The sequence below is a fragment of the Saccharomyces kudriavzevii genome (genome assembly GCF_947243775.1).
Source record: "Saccharomyces kudriavzevii IFO 1802 strain IFO1802 genome assembly, chromosome: 2".
NCBI lineage: Eukaryota > Fungi > Ascomycota > Saccharomycetes > Saccharomycetales > Saccharomycetaceae > Saccharomyces > Saccharomyces kudriavzevii.
The window spans coordinates 361,914-379,762 of NC_079273.1; the positions used below are offsets into that span (position 1 = coordinate 361,914).

General features: G+C 38.8%; 7 protein-coding genes across 7 annotated transcripts; 4 read left to right on the plus strand and 3 right to left on the minus strand.

Moving 5' to 3' along the window:
* Positions 1-404: 404 nt before the first annotated feature.
* On the plus strand, positions 405-3,167 carry RDH54 (DNA-dependent ATPase RDH54; the record flags this gene model as incomplete). The annotated part of the gene is made up of 1 exon (XM_056228670.1): positions 405-3,167. The coding sequence occupies one exon, from the start codon at positions 405-407 to the stop codon at positions 3,165-3,167; it is 2,763 nt and encodes a 920-aa protein (XP_056086065.1).
* Positions 3,168-3,478: 311 nt separating this feature from the next.
* Positions 3,479-6,400, plus strand: PFF1 (Pff1p; the record flags this gene model as incomplete). The annotated part of the gene is made up of 1 exon (XM_056228681.1): positions 3,479-6,400. One exon carries the CDS (start codon positions 3,479-3,481, stop codon positions 6,398-6,400), a length of 2,922 nt encoding a protein of 973 aa, XP_056086066.1.
* A 675-nt stretch (positions 6,401-7,075) lies between these two features.
* Positions 7,076-8,140, plus strand: ECM8 (Ecm8p; the record flags this gene model as incomplete). Its single annotated transcript, XM_056228692.1, has 1 exon — positions 7,076-8,140. One exon carries the CDS (start codon positions 7,076-7,078, stop codon positions 8,138-8,140), a length of 1,065 nt encoding a protein of 354 aa, XP_056086067.1.
* Positions 8,141-8,466: 326 nt separating this feature from the next.
* Positions 8,467-8,955, minus strand: SLM4 (Slm4p; the record flags this gene model as incomplete). Its single annotated transcript, XM_056228703.1, has 1 exon — positions 8,467-8,955. One exon carries the CDS (start codon positions 8,953-8,955, stop codon positions 8,467-8,469), a length of 489 nt encoding a protein of 162 aa, XP_056086068.1.
* An 827-nt stretch (positions 8,956-9,782) lies between these two features.
* Positions 9,783-11,379, plus strand: ECM33 (Ecm33p; the record flags this gene model as incomplete). Its single annotated transcript, XM_056228715.1, has 2 exons — positions 9,783-9,840; positions 10,157-11,379. 2 exons carry the CDS (start codon positions 9,783-9,785, stop codon positions 11,377-11,379), a joined length of 1,281 nt encoding a protein of 426 aa, XP_056086069.1.
* A 627-nt stretch (positions 11,380-12,006) lies between these two features.
* RPG1 (translation initiation factor eIF3 core subunit a) lies at positions 12,007-14,889 on the minus strand (the record flags this gene model as incomplete). Its single annotated transcript, XM_056228726.1, has 1 exon — positions 12,007-14,889. The coding sequence occupies one exon, from the start codon at positions 14,887-14,889 to the stop codon at positions 12,007-12,009; it is 2,883 nt and encodes a 960-aa protein (XP_056086070.1).
* A 330-nt stretch (positions 14,890-15,219) lies between these two features.
* SEC18 (AAA family ATPase SEC18) lies at positions 15,220-17,496 on the minus strand (the record flags this gene model as incomplete). The annotated part of the gene is made up of 1 exon (XM_056228737.1): positions 15,220-17,496. The coding sequence occupies one exon, from the start codon at positions 17,494-17,496 to the stop codon at positions 15,220-15,222; it is 2,277 nt and encodes a 758-aa protein (XP_056086071.1).
* Positions 17,497-17,849: the final 353 nt, after the last annotated feature.

Sequence of the window (17,849 nt, forward strand, 5' to 3'; positions counted from 1 at the left end):
ATGAGTAAATAAATAGTTACAAAGTCTGTTTTAGTTTTTGACACAATTTTAGCGTTTCTGGTAATGGTGAATTCAGTTCTACAATTCCTTTAGTTCGAGGTGTGGCTGGGTATCTGCACCGCAACCAGGAGATGTTGAGGACAAAGCCTGAATATGGATGGCTTGGTTGGCCTTATTGTAATCTTGAAAGAAACTTTTTTTTTTCCGGTCGCGTTGATTTCTGCATCAAGACAAAGACGCGAAGACTTGGAAAGACTACTATAAATAAAACGAGTTGAATCGAGGTTCTCAAAGTAGAAGGGAAAGAAGCGCTTTAAAATTTTACGTAGTGAGTATACTCCATCTCAGTTGGTGTAGAGTAGCAGCCAGTACACTATACGGTGCTTAGTTTCGTCGCTCCTGAAATGCAGATACCAAAATATCAGAATAAACCATTCAAGCCTCCGAGAAGGGTTGGATCAAGTAATAGCGCCCAACTTAAATCAGCCACAGTCACCGTCACGGCAGCACCCATATCTAGAGTGAATGTTGCTATTCAAGCAAAAAGAAATATTCCGCTAGGGGCGCCTCTTAATGCTGCCAAAAAACCGAAGAATCTGGATTCAAATCAATACATTAGATACTTTACTATCATGTATCGGAAACCTACAACCAAGAAGCACAAAACCTGGAACGGTGATGGTTATGCCGCCTTAAAGGTTGATAGTAGTAAGCTAACCTTTTATAATGAAGCAGGAAAATTTCTTGGATCGAATGCATTACCGAGTGGTTCTGATTCTCTTTTTGAGACTCTTTTCAAAGTGGGTTCTCATGAAGTACAGCTAGATTACGAATTGAAAGAGAGGACAGAAATAGATAGTATCAAAGAAATCTTATCGCAAGCGAGTGGAAGCGTCAATTTGACTGCTGCAAATGCAACGGTAACAGCGCCATCTTCAAAGAATGACGGTGGCAAATCGCAAATGCCATTGTCTCAACTATTTACACTGAATACAGTGAGAAAATTTAAGGCAGTAACAAAGCAATCGCAGGAGCATATGACTGTACCGACGCGAAATAATCAAAGCACTCTGGCCAGAAAATATTACCCAGTGTTTGATGTTGACAAAATCGTTAATCCTTTAGTGATGAATAAGAATGCTGCTGCTGAAGTTGACGTGATTGTTGATCCATTAGTGGGTAAGTTTTTACGCCCTCATCAGAGGGAAGGTGTAAAGTTCATGTACGATTGCGTAATGGGTTTAGCAAGACCAAGTTTTGAGGATCAGAATAGTGATGCTAAAAGTCTAGTACTAGAAAACGACTCAGATATCAGTGGGTGTTTGTTGGCGGACGACATGGGTTTAGGTAAAACATTAATGAGTATAACTTTAATTTGGACATTGATTAGGCAGGATCCATTTGCTTCCAAAGTCCCATGTTCGCAATCAGGTATACCATTGAGTGGTCTTTGTAAAAAGACCTTAGTGGTTTGTCCTGTCACTCTGATAGGAAATTGGAAGAGAGAATTTGGCAAATGGTTAAATTTATCGAGAATAGGTGTCTTAACACTAAGTTCAAGAAATTCGCCCGATATGGATAAAATGGCTGTCAGGAATTTTTTAAAGGTACAGCGAACCTATCAAGTTTTGATTATTGGCTATGAAAAATTGCTAAGTGTATCTGAAGAATTAGAGAAGAATAAGCATCTCATCGATTTGTTGGTGTGTGACGAAGGACATCGTTTGAAAAACGGCGCTTCTAAAATTCTGAATACGTTGAAGAGTTTAGATGTGAAGAAAAAACTTCTGCTTACGGGAACTCCGATACAAAATGATCTTAGCGAATTTTTTACTATCATAGACTTCATAAATCCGGGAGTCCTTGGCAACTTTGCCTCTTTCAAGAGAAGATTTATTATCCCAATAACGAGAGCTAGAGATACCGCAAACAGATACAACGATGATGTGTTGGAGAAAGGGGAAGAAAAATCCAAGGAGATGATTGAAATTACAAAGAGATTTATTCTAAGAAGAACGAATTCAATTCTAGAAAAGTATCTTCCTCCGAAAACGGACATAATTTTATTCTGTAGACCCTACGACGAACAAATTCTGGCTTTTAAGGATATTCTACAGGGTGCACGTTTAGATTTTAGACGGTTAACGTTCAGCTCTTCGCTGGGGTTAATTACTTTACTGAAAAAGGTGTGCAACTCTCCCGGATTGATTGGTTCGGATTCATATTACAATTCACTCATAAAAGATACTCAATCTCAAGGAAGCTACAGCCGTTCCCTGAACTCTGGTAAATTAAAGGTTCTGATGACATTGCTCGAAGGTATTAGGAAGCGTACCGAAGAAAAGGTTGTTATAGTTTCCAATTATACTCAAACATTAGATATAATTGAAAACCTAATGAATATGGCAGGAATGTCACATTGCAGGCTTGATGGTTCTATACCTGCCAAACAAAGAGACTCCATTGTCACATCTTTTAATCGTAGTCCAGCCATATTCGGATTCTTGTTGAGTGCAAAATCTGGAGGCGTAGGGCTGAATCTGATCGGCGCTTCCCGACTTATATTGTTTGATAATGATTGGAACCCCTCGGTAGATTTACAAGCCATGTCAAGGATCCACAGGGATGGTCAGAAAAATCCGTGCTTTATATATAGGTTGGTTACAACAGGATGCATCGATGAGAAAATCTTGCAAAGGCAACTGATGAAAAATAGCCTAAGTCAGAAATTTCTAGGTGACTCTGAAACGAAGAATAAAGGTTCTTCCAATGATGATCTCTTCAACAAAGAGGACTTGAAGGATCTATTCTCTGTTCACACGAACACGAAGAGTAATACTCATGATTTGATCTGTTCTTGCGATGGCTTGGGTGACGAAATTGAGTGTTTTGAAAAACAATTGGATGTTGTTGAACCAAAGAAGCCCAAATCTACAATATGGACTAGCGCTCTGGAGTTGCAAAAGGAAATGAATGAAACTGCTACCAGGGATGATGCGAAAAAGTGCCAATCCATTAGACAATGCCTTGTTAACTATAAACATATCGATCCAGCCAGGCAAGATGAATTATTTGATGAAGTTATTACGGATTCCTTCACAGAATTGAAAGATGATATCACTTTTGCATTTGTCAAGCCCAGCGAGATTTGCCTCAAAGAAGAATGATATGAAATATGGACACTCTCACATGAATATATACTAGATAAAATAGCTACAAATTAATGATCGATCATATTCGATAGATTCTATCCTTTCACATTCTCACGCGAAATTACATTACGTATGAAGCTGCCGCACAAACCTTTATACTTATCCGGTGTTTACTCGAATAGATTCATCTTTGCAGTACTGGATAACGATATTTTAAAAGCGGGAGTCATGATCCGGAAGAATAACCTTTGTTTTTTAGAGAGAAAAACTTATTGCGAAACACTAGCAATGTAGAAGTAACTTGAAAGGTGAAAGATAATCGCGGCATGAAGTTAAAAAGTCTATTCAGGTCAGTTCTAAAGTACCGAAAAACAAACTTGAGCTTGCTACTTTTGATCACCTACTCGATTATTGCGATACTCTATATTTTTGATCATGAATATTATAAATTCAACTTGCCAAGAAAAGATGAACAGCCTGAATTTAATGACTTGTTAGAAACAGCCTGGACAGATTTACAAATTATTACAGCATCTTTCCATCCTTATACATCTAGAGAGAATGATAATGTCCACGATTATTTACTGAGTAGAGTTCTAGAAATTACAGGTAATGCATCTTTTGCAAGCGTTTCAGATGATGCAAGTACTAAGAGATCCATATTGTTTCAACAACAGCAAACCTCCGACACGTCCTCGGGTGTTTCGAGAGTAACATATTTCGAATCGTCCAACATTTTAGTCAAGTTAGAGGGACAAAGTCCCAACCAAGAAGGACTGCTTCTTTCAGCTCATTTCGATTCCGTACCTACAGCTCGCGGGGCTACCGATGATGGAATGGGGGTGGCTTCTTTATTAGCCAATTTGAAGTATCATATGAAACATAGGCCGGACAGAACTTTAATCTTCAACTTTAATAATAATGAAGAATTTGGCCTGTTGGGAGCATCAACGTATTTTGATCATCCATGGTCTGATTTAACCAAGTACGTCATAAACTTGGAAGGAACTGGCGCTGGTGGAAAAGCGGTGTTGTTTAGAACATCAGATACTTCAACGGCAAGAATATATCAGGAATCTGTCAAAGAAAACCCATTTGGCAATTCTATTTATCAACAAGGCTTTTACAGTGGATATGTCAGAAGTGAAACAGACTACAAGATTTATGAAGAAAACGGAATGAGGGGCTGGGATATTGCTTTTTATAAACCAAGAAATCTTTATCACACTATGAAAGATTCAATACAATATACTTGCAAAGCATCTTTATGGCATATGCTCCATACCTCGCTACAACTAACTTCATATGTGGTGTCCAATCCGTTAGACACAGAGGATCAATCGCCGGCTTGTTATTTTGATTTTATCGGATTGAAGTTCTTTGTTATGAGCGCTAAAACGCTCTTTTATTGGAATTGTATATTTCTGTTAATTTCGCCCATTGCTGCTGTTGGTTTTTACCTAATTTCCCGGGATAGAATGACCTGGAAATCGTACTCTTGGTTGTCATGGATGCGTTTCCCTTTTTCATTGATAGTAGGCATTGTTCTACAAAAGCTCTTCTCGAATGATATAACGCATTCCAATCGTTTAACATTTTCAAGGAACTACTTTTGGCCTGTGTCAGCATACTTTACCGAAATCCTTTTAGCCAATTACGTTTTGATTAATTGCTGGAATCGTTTTTTCCCCTGTAAAGATGTCAAGAGCTTATCTATTATCGAATTATTCATCATATTATGGGTCATTTTACTGTTTACCTCGAAACTTTTGTATTGTTCCGATTATACGTATACTGGCGTCTATCCCTTCTCGATCTTGTTTATGCTAACTACTATAGCCGCCACATTGAGGCTACTGCGATTAGCGTTAAAGCCAAAAGCGGGAAAGGGGAACGGCATAGAAGTCGTGGATCGCCACTCCGGTTATAGTTCCCTCTCTCAAGTCGATATTGAAGGAGAAAATCATGAAAACACTGAGCAGTTCCGAAATCAGTCCCCATTGTCGCAAGATGAACAATCGAGTAGACAAGATGATAACGTATCAACCACTCTGGCACCTCATGTTAGCGATGATCAAGATGCGGATTTAGGACAACAACAGCACGATGAAAGGGCACCTTTACTGAAGGTATCTAGTCATCCAAGTGAAGAAGCAAATATCATGGGGACTTCTTCAAAGACAAAGTACAATGACTATGCATGGGTCATCCAATTTTTAGTCATTGTACCAATATCATCATTTATCTTGTTTAGCAGTGTGGATGCTGTCATGGATGCATTAAATCAAACGGTTCAAGAAGGAAACAAAGCTACATTTGATATAATTAGATTTGGGATGGTGGGTAGTATTTTGATTGCATTACCAATTTTGCCGTTTTTTTACAAGGTCAACTATATGACTATATTGTTGACAGTGTTAATTTTCTTGATCTCCACATCAAAAACCCTTTTAGAACACCCTTTTACAAATAACAACCCGTTGAAAGTACGATTCTCCCAAAACATTGATTTGTCCCGTGGTGATGGTGCTAGTGTACATGTTTTTGGAAGAGAGGGAAATTTCTTGAAACCAATGCTGGAGGATTTGCCCAGTATAAAATTTAACTCCACCCCCATAAACTGTACTTCTGTAACAAATGGAATGGAACTTTGTATGTATGACGGGATGCAACCAAACTTATTAAGCACAAATGCTAAAACGGACATCAGTAATATGGTGAAGGTACATATTTTAAGTGATAGTCGGAATTCGACAGAGAGATCTCCTTACGAACCAATAGTTGCAGAATTACTCTTGGAAGCGAAGGAGAACAGGGCATGCACTTTATCATTCAACAGTAGGTCCCGGGTGAAATCGCCTGTCAGGGAAGTTACAGTGTATCAAGAGGAGGAATTTGCTTTGCAGCACCCAAATACCTCGAAAACAATCAAAACTAGTTCGGGCATAGATGAATTGCAATTGCATAAACTTGATTTTGATCAAAAAGCCTATCACATTGGGGTTCAGTGGTTCCCAAAAATCTTGACGGACGGCAATTTAGAAGATGAAGATCTGGGTACAAAGGACGAACTTTCTGTATCTATTAGCTGTTATTGGGGAGAATATGATTCGGAATCAGTTGTGAATGGTACCGCTGTAAGAAAAATCCCAGCATTTGATGAATTGTTAAATTATGCACCACCAACTTTTTCTTTTACCAACGAGCAAAAGGGTTTAGTAATTGTTAAGGATGTTATTATTTTATAATTTGTTTTGTTTTCAACTGAAGTATATTTATAGATACAATCTCTCCCCGTTTAATAGATAGTTTTACAAGTCTGGATACTCTAAAATTATTGGTCGGAGGAAACAATAGCTTTCGGAGTCGCTATAATAAGGTGCGCCCCGTCCATTGCAATTTTTTCAGTACTTCATCATTTGAGCTGGGAAGCTAAAACTTAAACGCAGTTTGAGTACATTTTTTATGACTTAGCTTACCTCAATCAAAGACTGGACGTCCGGTCTCGCATTATGTAGTATGCCTAAGTGTTCACTTCATAACAAAAAAATAGAGTCAAAATATTCGCGGTAGTGAAACAATGTATTATGGACTTACCGAAGTACGCTGCCGCCTTATTCTCTAGTAGATATCGTCGGTTACCCTTTTCCGTTGTTTGACTATTTTCGGACGACATTTTTCTTGTTAGTGACACTAAAAAAAGGGTCTGTCTGACGTCTTACTGGCACTGTCAAAAAAAGTAAATAAATACACCTAGACACGTTGAAATAGTGACATTTGATATGAAACCACAAGAATCCTTTTGGCTTCTTAGTTAATTCGTTTTTAGGTTTCTTTTTTTTCATTGTAATATCGTTAACGAATAATTTAACTACTCTTGCTATCCTAATAGCATTTAATATTGGCTATTTAAAACCCTTAAGATGGATTATGGCTATTTTTTCCCCGCACAGCACCTTGAAGAAACAAACGGTGTGGACTTCTGGATAGATAGCAATGTCGAATTTACACAGTCTAAAAGACCAGATTCTTCCACTTCTACCCTTACCAGGGTCCTAACGGATACTACAAATATTTCAAATAACAGTGGATCACTTAAAAGGAAAACAATCAAACCAAAAAAATTCTCGCAGAAGAAAATATTCAACAACACTGAGTATTTTGACTTTGGCAAGGGAAATGCAGATTGTAAACATGTTTTGAAAAGCATTTCTAAGCAATTAATTTTTCTTCCAAGGTGTTTCCAACATCACAGTATCCGAGGCTGGATGAAAGATCGATATTCGGAATTCGGCTATAAGATAAAGAGAAATCAGCACTGCCCTCCTTCCGTATGCGTACAGACACTCTACAATACTAGCAGATCCAATGTGGAGGAGTCTATTCCCAATGATTTAGATTCCCTCATTACATATAAATTCATGAGGTACTCCGATAAGAAAAAGGAGCTAATGTGCAGATTTTGCCAGGGAAGTAATTGGATTGCTGCTGAGAACTTTCTAAAACATTTATTCTTTGCACATGGAATTTTGTCTGAATTCAAGCCACACACTTTGTACCATTTTGAGTCTAAACTATTAAAAATTCAAGGAAATCTTAATTTCAAAGTTCAAGTGTTGAAAGAGCCAGAATTTAGCAAAAAAATGTTGAGCTGTCTCACTGTATCCGTTATTCCTTCTCCCTTGGCTTACTATACTCAAACATTGAACGGGGGGTTTAGAAGAATCCATGTGAAGTGCCCACATTGTGAAAACTGGATTCGTTTGGGTTGGTGCGAATACGATGAGATTATCAAGGATTCTTTTCAAGATTTTGAGTCTTTGCGAAACCTCAACGCCGATTATGACGGGATGTCGTACATCCAAACGCGTAATAGAGAAGATATTGAAGGAATATACGAGAACTATTTCACACACTACATTCAATGTGATTTGGCCAAGTTCCGTACAAAATGTTTATATGTTCAAGTTATAACAAAATGCAATTGATTGCGTGCCCTAGAGAGAAAAAGGAAAAAAGCCTTGACAATATAACAAAATAAACTGTTTTGAAAAGACGAGTAATACGACAATCGTAATCAGCGGGGAAGAGGGAAAAAAGATAAGTCATATGTACATAAATATGTGTGTGCACGAGTGCCGCAGCAGTAGATGTAATCACGATTATGTAAAAAGACATTTCTGCGTAAGGTCCGCCCCTGCGACAGGTATATGTTAACTCACAGACTGGCTCACGGCGTTTTCTCCAGCGAACCCGCGTTTGTCTCACGCGTGTACAGAAAAATGGGGTACCTCCATCTCCATTTGCTAAGCCATCAACCTAGTCTGTAACCAAAGAGGTCGGTGAGTTCCCTCATAGCATTTTCTATTTTTATCGCTAGTAACCCGTAGGGAAATGTGCTGTCCGCAATAAACAATAGCAGGAGGTCGCTGTTGGGTACCTGCGCGACACAGGCATGCAGATCCTCCATTTCGTAGGTATATATTCTTGTTTTGTAGGAGTCTATCTCAACAGGGTAACAGCTATTTGTGATTTGCTCTGCACTATCCTTTTCATCCTCTGACCACTTATCCTTTATCAGCAAGCTCATCATTTTCAGATTGTTGACGGAGTTTATTTCGTTTATCGAATTTTTCGACATGTCACTTTTTGAGGTTGCATAGGACAGTATACCTCCATTGGTGGCAGTTATAAGTATAGACGACTGTAAGGATGATGTCTTAAAGTCTACAGAATGCAGATCATACGGTTTCAGAGTACTTTCCAGAAACACTTTGACGTTTTTAGAATGAAGCATTACCATACTGATCACCCTTTGTGCCTGCGCGCCTCCTGCTGATAACTACTAGCTTTTTTTTTCTTATCTTCCCTTAATTAGCACTGCTCAGTCTTTTTCCTTACATGCCAAATGAAGCAATCGTCTTTCCTTTTCTTCATTAGACCTTCTTCTCGAGTGCCACCCGGCCCGGTCTACCACGCGTCATCATGCACGGCAAGCCACGGATTACCGTAAACCGCAAAAAACGAGATGGCGGGCAGTTGTCACTCTTCACGACCCTGACGGTTGCTGCGCCCTCGCGAAAAAGAAATGGAATGGAGTGCCAAACGGGACAGAACGCGCCACCGTTTTGGGCCCACACGCCGTTCTGAGCGGCCAGGCACCAGGAATGACACTGCGACCGCGTTACCACAACAAACAAAGGCAAACGGGCAGTAAACAACCATTCATTCCTCGTGAGATCTAAATCAAAAGTGCAAATTTCAGATCGAGCTGAAAAATTTTCGGTAGCGTGCGTGGGCCGGTATAAATATTCACTGCCAAACATTCATGTCTTTTCGCAATCAACGGATCGTTCTTGGTATTTCATATTTAATAAATGGAGATCTCTCTTTTGCATTTTCGTTTTTCTTTATCTTTCTTGGCTTTTTCTTCCTTCTTCTTTTTTCAGAACACTATCTTTGAGTACTTAAGCCACTTCTAGAAAAGAAACTAAATATAAGAGTTAATCGTTCACTCGCTTCTACACAGTTTAATCTTTACCGTTTTTCTTCAACAAGTCCCTTCGAGCTATCAAGAACACGTTTATTTGACTTTTTAAGATCTAGTTTTATTTTTACTATTATTCCATAATGCAATTCAAGAAAGCTTTGACCGTTTCTGCTGTTCTAGGTGCCTCCGCTCTAGCTGGTATGTCCATTTTACCCCTTTTTCTATCTTTATTTGCCCCTTCTACCCACATATTCGAGTGATTTGATCATGAGGCCTCCTCTTTTTCATTTCTTTCTTTTTTTCATCTACAGGATTTTTTTTCTCATAGGCCTCGATGAAACGCGGGCGACGTGCGAAAAACTTTCCAGAATAGGAAATCGTTTCGAGATCCCGTGAGAGAAGTGTCAACGATTTATTGCCTGCAATAGAGGATGAGCGCAAATAAAGAGATAAGATAACAATATTGTTACGAATCAGAGATACTAACAGTACTTTTTTTTTTTATTTTCAACAGCCAACTCTTCTATCGCATCTTCATGCAGTCTCGGTTCTCAAGCCACCGCCACCGCTCAAGCAGATTTGGATAAAATCTCTGGCTGTAGCACAATTGTCGGTAATTTGACAATTACTGGTGATTTGGGTTCAGCTGCCTTGGCCAGCGTCCAAGAGATCGATGGTTCTTTGACTATCTACAATGCCACTTCTCTATCTTCTTTCTCCGCTGACTCTGTCAAGAAAATTACTGGTGATTTGAACTTGAAACAATTGACTATTTTGACCAGTGCTTCCTTCGGCTCTTTGCAAGAGGTCGACTCCATCAACTTGATCACTTTGCCTGCCATTGCTACCTTCTCTACTGATTTGCAAAACGCCAACAACATCATTGTTTCCGACACTGCTTTGGAAAGTGTTGAAGGTTTCTCCACTTTGAAAAAGGTTAGCGTTTTCAACATCAACAACAACAAATATTTGACCTCCTTCCAATCTTCTTTGCAAAGTGTTTCTGACTCTTTACAATTTTCTTCCAACGGTGACAACACCACTTTGGCCTTCGATAATCTGGTCTGGGCCAACAACATCACTTTGAGAGACGTCAACTCCGTTTCTTTTGGTAGTTTGCAAACTGTTAACGCCTCCCTAGGTTTCATTAACAACACTCTGCCAACTCTGAACTTGACCCAATTGAACAAGGTTGGTCAATCTTTGTCCATTGTCTCCAACGATGAATTGTCCAAGGCTGCCTTCAATAACTTGACTGCTATCGGGGGTGGTTTCATCATTGCCAACAACACTCAATTGAAGGACATTGACGGTTTCAGCAAGGTTCAAACTGTTGGTGGTGCCGTTGATGTCACCGGTAACTTCTCTACTTTGGATTTGTCTTCCTTGAAGTCTGTTAGAGGTGGTGCTAATTTCGACTCTACTGGTAACTTCTCTTGTAACGCTTTGAAGAAATTGCAAAGCAACGGTGCTATCCAAGGTGACTCCTTCGTTTGTAAGAACGGTATCACTTCTACCTCCGTCCAGTTGTCTTCCACTTCTTCCGGATCTTCCAAGAGCTCCGCTACCTCTTCCGCTTCTTCCAGTGGTGATAGCTCCAATGCTCAAGCTAGCGTTTCCGCTTCTTCCAACTCTTCCTCTTCCTCTTCTAAGAAGTCTAAGGGTGCCGCCCCAGAACTTGTTCCAGCTACTTCATTTATGGGTGTAATTGCTGCTGTTGCCGTTGCCTTACTATAGAACCAAAGCAACAACTATTATCTCTTTAAGTTCTCTACCCCCCCCTAATGATTTCTTTACCATTCTTTTTTTTCTTTATGAGACGGTTGGTTCATCGCTGAGTTTTATATATAGATAAAATTCTAGTGTTAATATCTTTTTTACTGCTTATTGTTCCCACATTATTACTGTACTAAAGTCTATTTCATCAATTATTGCTAGTCAAATAAAAGAACCGCCCTCAAACTTCTTTTTTATTTTCCTTTAGCTTTACCTAATATAGTAAAAATTGTCTAAGTAATTAAAAAAAAATGAAAGGAAGAAAAAAATAAGTAAAAAAATATAATATAAAAAAAATTCTTATTACGGTTTAAAAAGAAGCTCTTTTCCTTTACATTTCTGGTTTCAAGAATTTGAGTTCATGGAGTTATTATTTGACTAATTTCTTGAAGTAGTAAAACATAACAGTTTACTGGTTCTCAAAGTTCGTTTGGAAAGCGATAAAGCACATTTAGCTGTGCCTCCACTCCCTTCAAAAAAAGGTCGGAGTAGAAATAGTCTAAGAAATTTGATGATTATATATATACATACTCCTCTACGTAAAAAAAAAGGTACTGAAAAAGAAAATGGAACTTATATGCATTATCTTTACCTGCCTTCTTTGGCTAATCTCTTCGCTCTCAATTTTTCAGCCATGGTCATTTTCTTTGGACCAGAGGATGGTGTTGGTGTAGCTGGGGTAGCCGGAGTAACTGGAGTGGACCCACCTGCGGTTTTACCTGCCAACTTTAGCTCAATGGCTTCCTCCATTTCTCTTTGCTTTTGAGCAATCATATCTAACTTAGCCCTATCTGGGGAAACGGTAGCCTTTGGTAAAATGTTTGGTGTGCTTGGAGGTTCCCTGTTCCCTGCGCGGAAAGAGTATGGAGCTGGTTTCTTTTCAGCAGCTTCTTCGATTTCCCTTTGTTTACGAGCGGCCTCTGCGAGTTCTTCAGAGCGCTTCTGTCTCTCAGCATTAGCAATTTCTTCTCTATACCTTGCAACGGCTTCTTCGTAACGATGTTTACGAACCTCTTCAATTCTGGCTTTCTTGGCAGCTTCCAATTCAGCCTTCTTTTGGTTACGGATTGCGGCTAGTTCACTTTCCTTAGTGCCTGATACGCGCTCTTTGAATTTTAAGTAATCATCATAAACCATGGTCAAGTTCTTATGATCGGCCATTCTCGCTTCATATTCAGCTTTAGCGACGTCAACAATCTTCTTCTTCATAGCCTCATAGCTTGCATTATCTGTTTCTTGTAGCTCGTCAACTTCTTTTTGCAACAATGGCAATTCAACCATTCTCAAAGCTCTTTCGGTATGGTCCAACCTCTTCATAGAATACTCCATCCGGTTTTCTAATTCACTCTTGTTCTTAGACACTTCGGCTATGATAACTTGTTTAATGGTGTCAAGATCCAAGCTTTTAGCTTCGTTGGGATCGATGTAGACATGACCCTTAGCGTTAACCTCAGTAATCATTTTAGTAATTTCTCTTTCCTTGATAGCTTCAAATTCACGTTTTTTCTTTTCAATTAGACGGCGGTGAGTTTCTTCTTCCATTTTGGCTTCAATAGCAGCTTTCTCTTCCAAAATACGTTGTTGTCTGACTTCTGCATCTTGTTCTGCATGTAAAGCAGCATGTTCCATGTGTTTTTGCTTTTGCTCTTGGGATCTCTTAACACGTTCGTCAACAATCTTAGAAATTTTTTCAAGGTCATCCTTATTCTTTTTGATTAAAGTATCACGAGCAATTTTGACCCTTTCCATGTACGAAGCATTGTTGAAGCTATCAACATCGTGTAAGACGTTGGATAATTCAAGTAACTTGTTATGGATATAAGAATTACGGATAATAACAGGATCCGATTCTTCTTCCTTTTCTTCATCGTCAGCTTCTTCTGACTCAAGAGCTTCTTCAGTTTCCTCCTTCTCTTCTTGGTCGTCAAATTCCATGTTTCCTTCTTCAGAAATTTCTTTAGAAGCAGTTGCTACGAAAATGTCAAATGGATCTTTGGCAAATGTAACCCTAGCAGATTCGTGATCAATAGAAATAGAGACATAATCTTCAACAGCGGTCTGTAATAGGGCCTTTTCGATGTCCCAGGCGGATAATTCTAGTGGAACAGGTAAGGTTGCAAATTCATATAATTCAGATTGAGCAACGGTAGTGAACTTTTGGGAAGCAGCAACAAAGACTCTTCTCATAATGACATCTCTCAATGGTGCGATGTATTGACTAAAGTAAGACTTGGAGGTTAATTTGGCTAACAGGCTTTCTAAATCCTGTTTGATTGTGTCGACGTCGAAGTTGACTTCAATTATGTCGTATAATTGCTTTAACTCCTCGTCAACTTTACCGTAAATGGATTCATCTTCAATGATGGATTGCAACATTTCCTTTCTAGTTGGTTTGGTTTCTAGGTTTAGTAAACGGTACATACGTAAATGAGGATCGTAGCCAATAGATGGGATTTCATCTAATTGGGTAGAGATGGCGGATAAGAAAATTGTAGAGGAATACGCCTTGAATTCTTTTTCTGTAGCTCTTGGATTGGTGGAATATAATTCGTAAAATTTCTTCCAAGCAGTGGTATGTAATAATGGATCACCGGAAACGAAGAAGACCTTGACGAGATTTTCGTAGTAGTTAGCCAAAGTTGAAGGTTTAGGTGCACGTTTAGATGTCTTCATTAAGTGAAAAACATCTTCAATAGATCTATAAGCCTCGTGCCACAATTCCAATTTAACAGACACGTCGACCTGCTGGAAACGTTGGTCCAAATAACGTTGTAAGGTATCAGCATCGCTCAAGTCAACTAAATTGTTACCTGATTTACTTTGTTGATAGTTAGCGGCATCTAAATGTTGACGTAGCATTTCAGCTAATCTTTTAAACTCATTTTTACGTTGGTACTTCAAGCAAAAATGCATAGTCTTCTTGACGACACCAGAATAGGTAATTTCTAACAAAGCGTTATTTCTCAATAGATCTAAGACAGCACGATATGATTCCCAAGTGAATCTCAGCCATGAAGTAATGGCTTCATCATTGAAACCGGCGACGGATTGATCTGGTTCGTAAACAGAAATCAACAAATTCTCCGGAGTTACACCACCTTCCAAATCGTCATCAATTTCTTGCTTTTGGAGTTCATCAGCTCTGGTTTGTTCGGTTGCAATCTTAGATTCAACTAAATCAATAAATTTACGGGCAACCGCACCGACGGAAACCAAACCTTCAGTAGAACCTTGGATTAATTTTTTGTATTGGTGCAAACCATCTTTAAGTAGCTTACCTTTCTTTAATTCAACCCCAATTTCCAAGAACTTGAAAACAACTGGTTCGACAGTAGAAGGTGTGGCCCAACGAATTCTTCTGGCAGTTATGAAATCGTGTAAAGATTGTAAAGCAGCTTGTTTTTCGCCAACAGAAATAAGTTCATCCGCTCTTTTAACGGCATTTTCAGGACGGAATGGAGGAGGGGCCATCTTGATATTTATGCAGCGTATGTATTGTTTATTCTAGGATCTTTCAACTAACGGCAGAAGTAGTTTCTTTTCAAGTTCTGTCAAGAAAATTTTTCACTTCTTTCAAGAGCTTCTTCGGCAAAGCGACCGAAAAATTCACACCTTTACCCGGTAAAAAATAATAACGATGGACAAACTGTAATAGAAGAATTGAAGGGAAGAAACGCTTTTGTTTTGGATGATTTTATAGATTTTATCATTGAAGTATATAATATGAAAAAAAGATGTTATTCGTCAGAAATTCTTGAACGAAAAGGGAACAACGGATAAAAATCCAGTACATATAAGCAATTATGCGGATTGGGTCATCAGTTCAACAAGCTCGTTAATAGGATCTTCATCGTGCCTTGCGGTTTCGATGTTCGTCAAAGTCTTCTTGATCCCGACATTGAAATTGGGACAGGTGCGTGAGAGTTCATTTATAACTTTAACTCTACCACTATCATCAAGGAAGTTAGATTCTATCATGACGTTGTTCAATTCATCGAGGTTGGTCATATTCGGAACTGCTATCTCATTGTCAAAACAACTCAGGATATCCATTTGTTGAAGGACTGAATAAGTTGATGTAGTAGTCATTATCAGCAAACGACGATCTTGAGGGGGCTTACGCTTCAATGCAACCTTCAGCATTTGCAAAATGTTGTTCGAAAATCTTGGACCAATTGGAACCCAGTCAACCAGAGTCTCTAATGAATCAATAACAAGAATGTTGAGAGGAGATTTATATGCGTCTCTGAAGGTGTTATCGATATACGCAATTTTGGCACTTTCTGACATACCTGATAATTCATTAGGTGAAATTAATCTTATAAATGGGAATCCGGACTTTAAAGCAATTTCAGCTGCCAAAGCCGTTTTACCAGAACCTGCAGGACCGTGAATTAATAGAGATACTAATCTAGATTTGTCACTTTCGCGAACTTGGCGAACATAACGAGCCCCATTCTTCAAAATTGAATTGACTCTGTCAGAATAAAGCATCATTCCACCTTCTACACATGTTTTCAAATCTTCTTCACTAATACCAAAGGCGGGGGTGACATCATTGAGAGCGTTTAAGAAGTCCTCTCTTGTTACTTTAAGTTTTGCTATATCCTTTGTATTAAGCTTTGTGGCACCTTTTCCAATATTGACGGTCTTGTTAATTGCAAAAGAACTTGCACTTTTCACTAAACCCTCTATTTCAGCACCAGAAAAGTTTTTAGTTGAGGCAGCTAATTCAGCTAAGTTAACATCCTCGCTCATCATATTGTTTTCTCTCATTTTTTTCGTTTGAATGTCAAAAATTTGCAATCTACCCTTTTCATCCGGTAAGTGAATTTCAACCTGGACTTCGAATCTACCAGGACGTAAAAGAGCACTATCAATCAAATCTTTACGGTTGGTCATACCAATAACTAAAATATTATTCAGCTGATCAACACCATCCATTTTAGCTAATAATTGATTAACAACATTGTCACCTACACCGGTGCCATCGCCCCTTGAACCTCTTTGCTTGAAAACAGAATCCAGTTCATCAAAAATAATAATATGCAAGGAGGACTCCTCGCCCTTGGCCCTATACTCCGCTTCTGCGTCCTTAAATAGATTACGGATATTTTCCTCCGAAGAACCAACATATTTACTCAAAATTTCAGGACCATTAACGATCTTCGGCTCTTTAGCATTCAGCATTGTACCTATTTTTCTTGCAATTAAAGTTTTACCAGTACCTGGGGGGCCGTACAATAGTAGACCTTTAACATGAGAAATACCTAGCTTTTCAATGACTGAAGGAGGAAATATTCTACTCGCAAAAGCCCTTCTAAATATTTTAGTAAATTCTTTATCCAAACCACCAACACCCAAGTCTTCAAATTTGAAATCTGGTCTGATAACAGCATTTGATCTTGGTCTTAATGAGTTAGATGATTTCAAATTAACTAACCCATCTCTTCCCTTGAAAAAATTGATTTGTGTTTGTTTTGTTAAGATTCCCTTGGTTTCTATCCCTGTCGCAACAGCTGCGGTTGGTTCAATATCACCTAAATCGATTGCTTGAACATTTCTAATCTTCAAGTCAAAAAAATGGCCCTGAAACTCCATTATAAGGTACTGAGTTGGAGAAAATATTTGGGATTCGTAACAACGAACGAATTGTTTGGCCAACTCATCCTGGTCGAATACTGTGTTCACCGCCTTACCTCTGGCCCTAAACGAGATATCTATGTCTATTGAACCAAGATAGGATTGTTTGCTGGAATACTTGAACAAATCAAATGCCTTTGCTTGAACCTCTTGGTTTAGGGACCAACCACCCCAAGTACGCTGGTTACCGTTGAACCCAACGGTTTCTGGTGGAATTTCGTTGGAGTGCCTCGTAGTAAAAACAAATAAGTTATCAATAATAATGTAAATGTTATTAGGAAAATCATTCGGTGAAACAGCAGCTACGTTTGCCAGTGCATAGGAGTTATTGGGACAGTTTGACACCTTCAAATGGCGTGGACGAGTATCCACATTTGTCATATCTGGCGGAGTATGATTTGCAGCAGCTTTTCCGAAACCAGGTATTTTAAACATATCCGATAGATAGAGTCAAGCAGATCGCGTTATTTGGTCTTATCCTTTGATGAACATCTATAGTACTAACTAGAGACTACGAATAACCAATTCCTTAAACCTCGAAATTTGGTATGCCCGACGTATAGTGTGACACCGAAACTGCCATACAGGAAGAGTCCTGTTTAGTGACATTTCACATAGGAAAGAGATAATACATCGAGCAAGGCTCCAATGAGAGGAAATTGCAGAACCATTTTCGACTTTTTGAACATGCGCATATACATTGCGCTAAGTATCCTACGTCCATCCGAAGTAAATAATACAACGTTTCTAAGCAAATGTATATAATTAAAAATAAACTGTCCGACTAC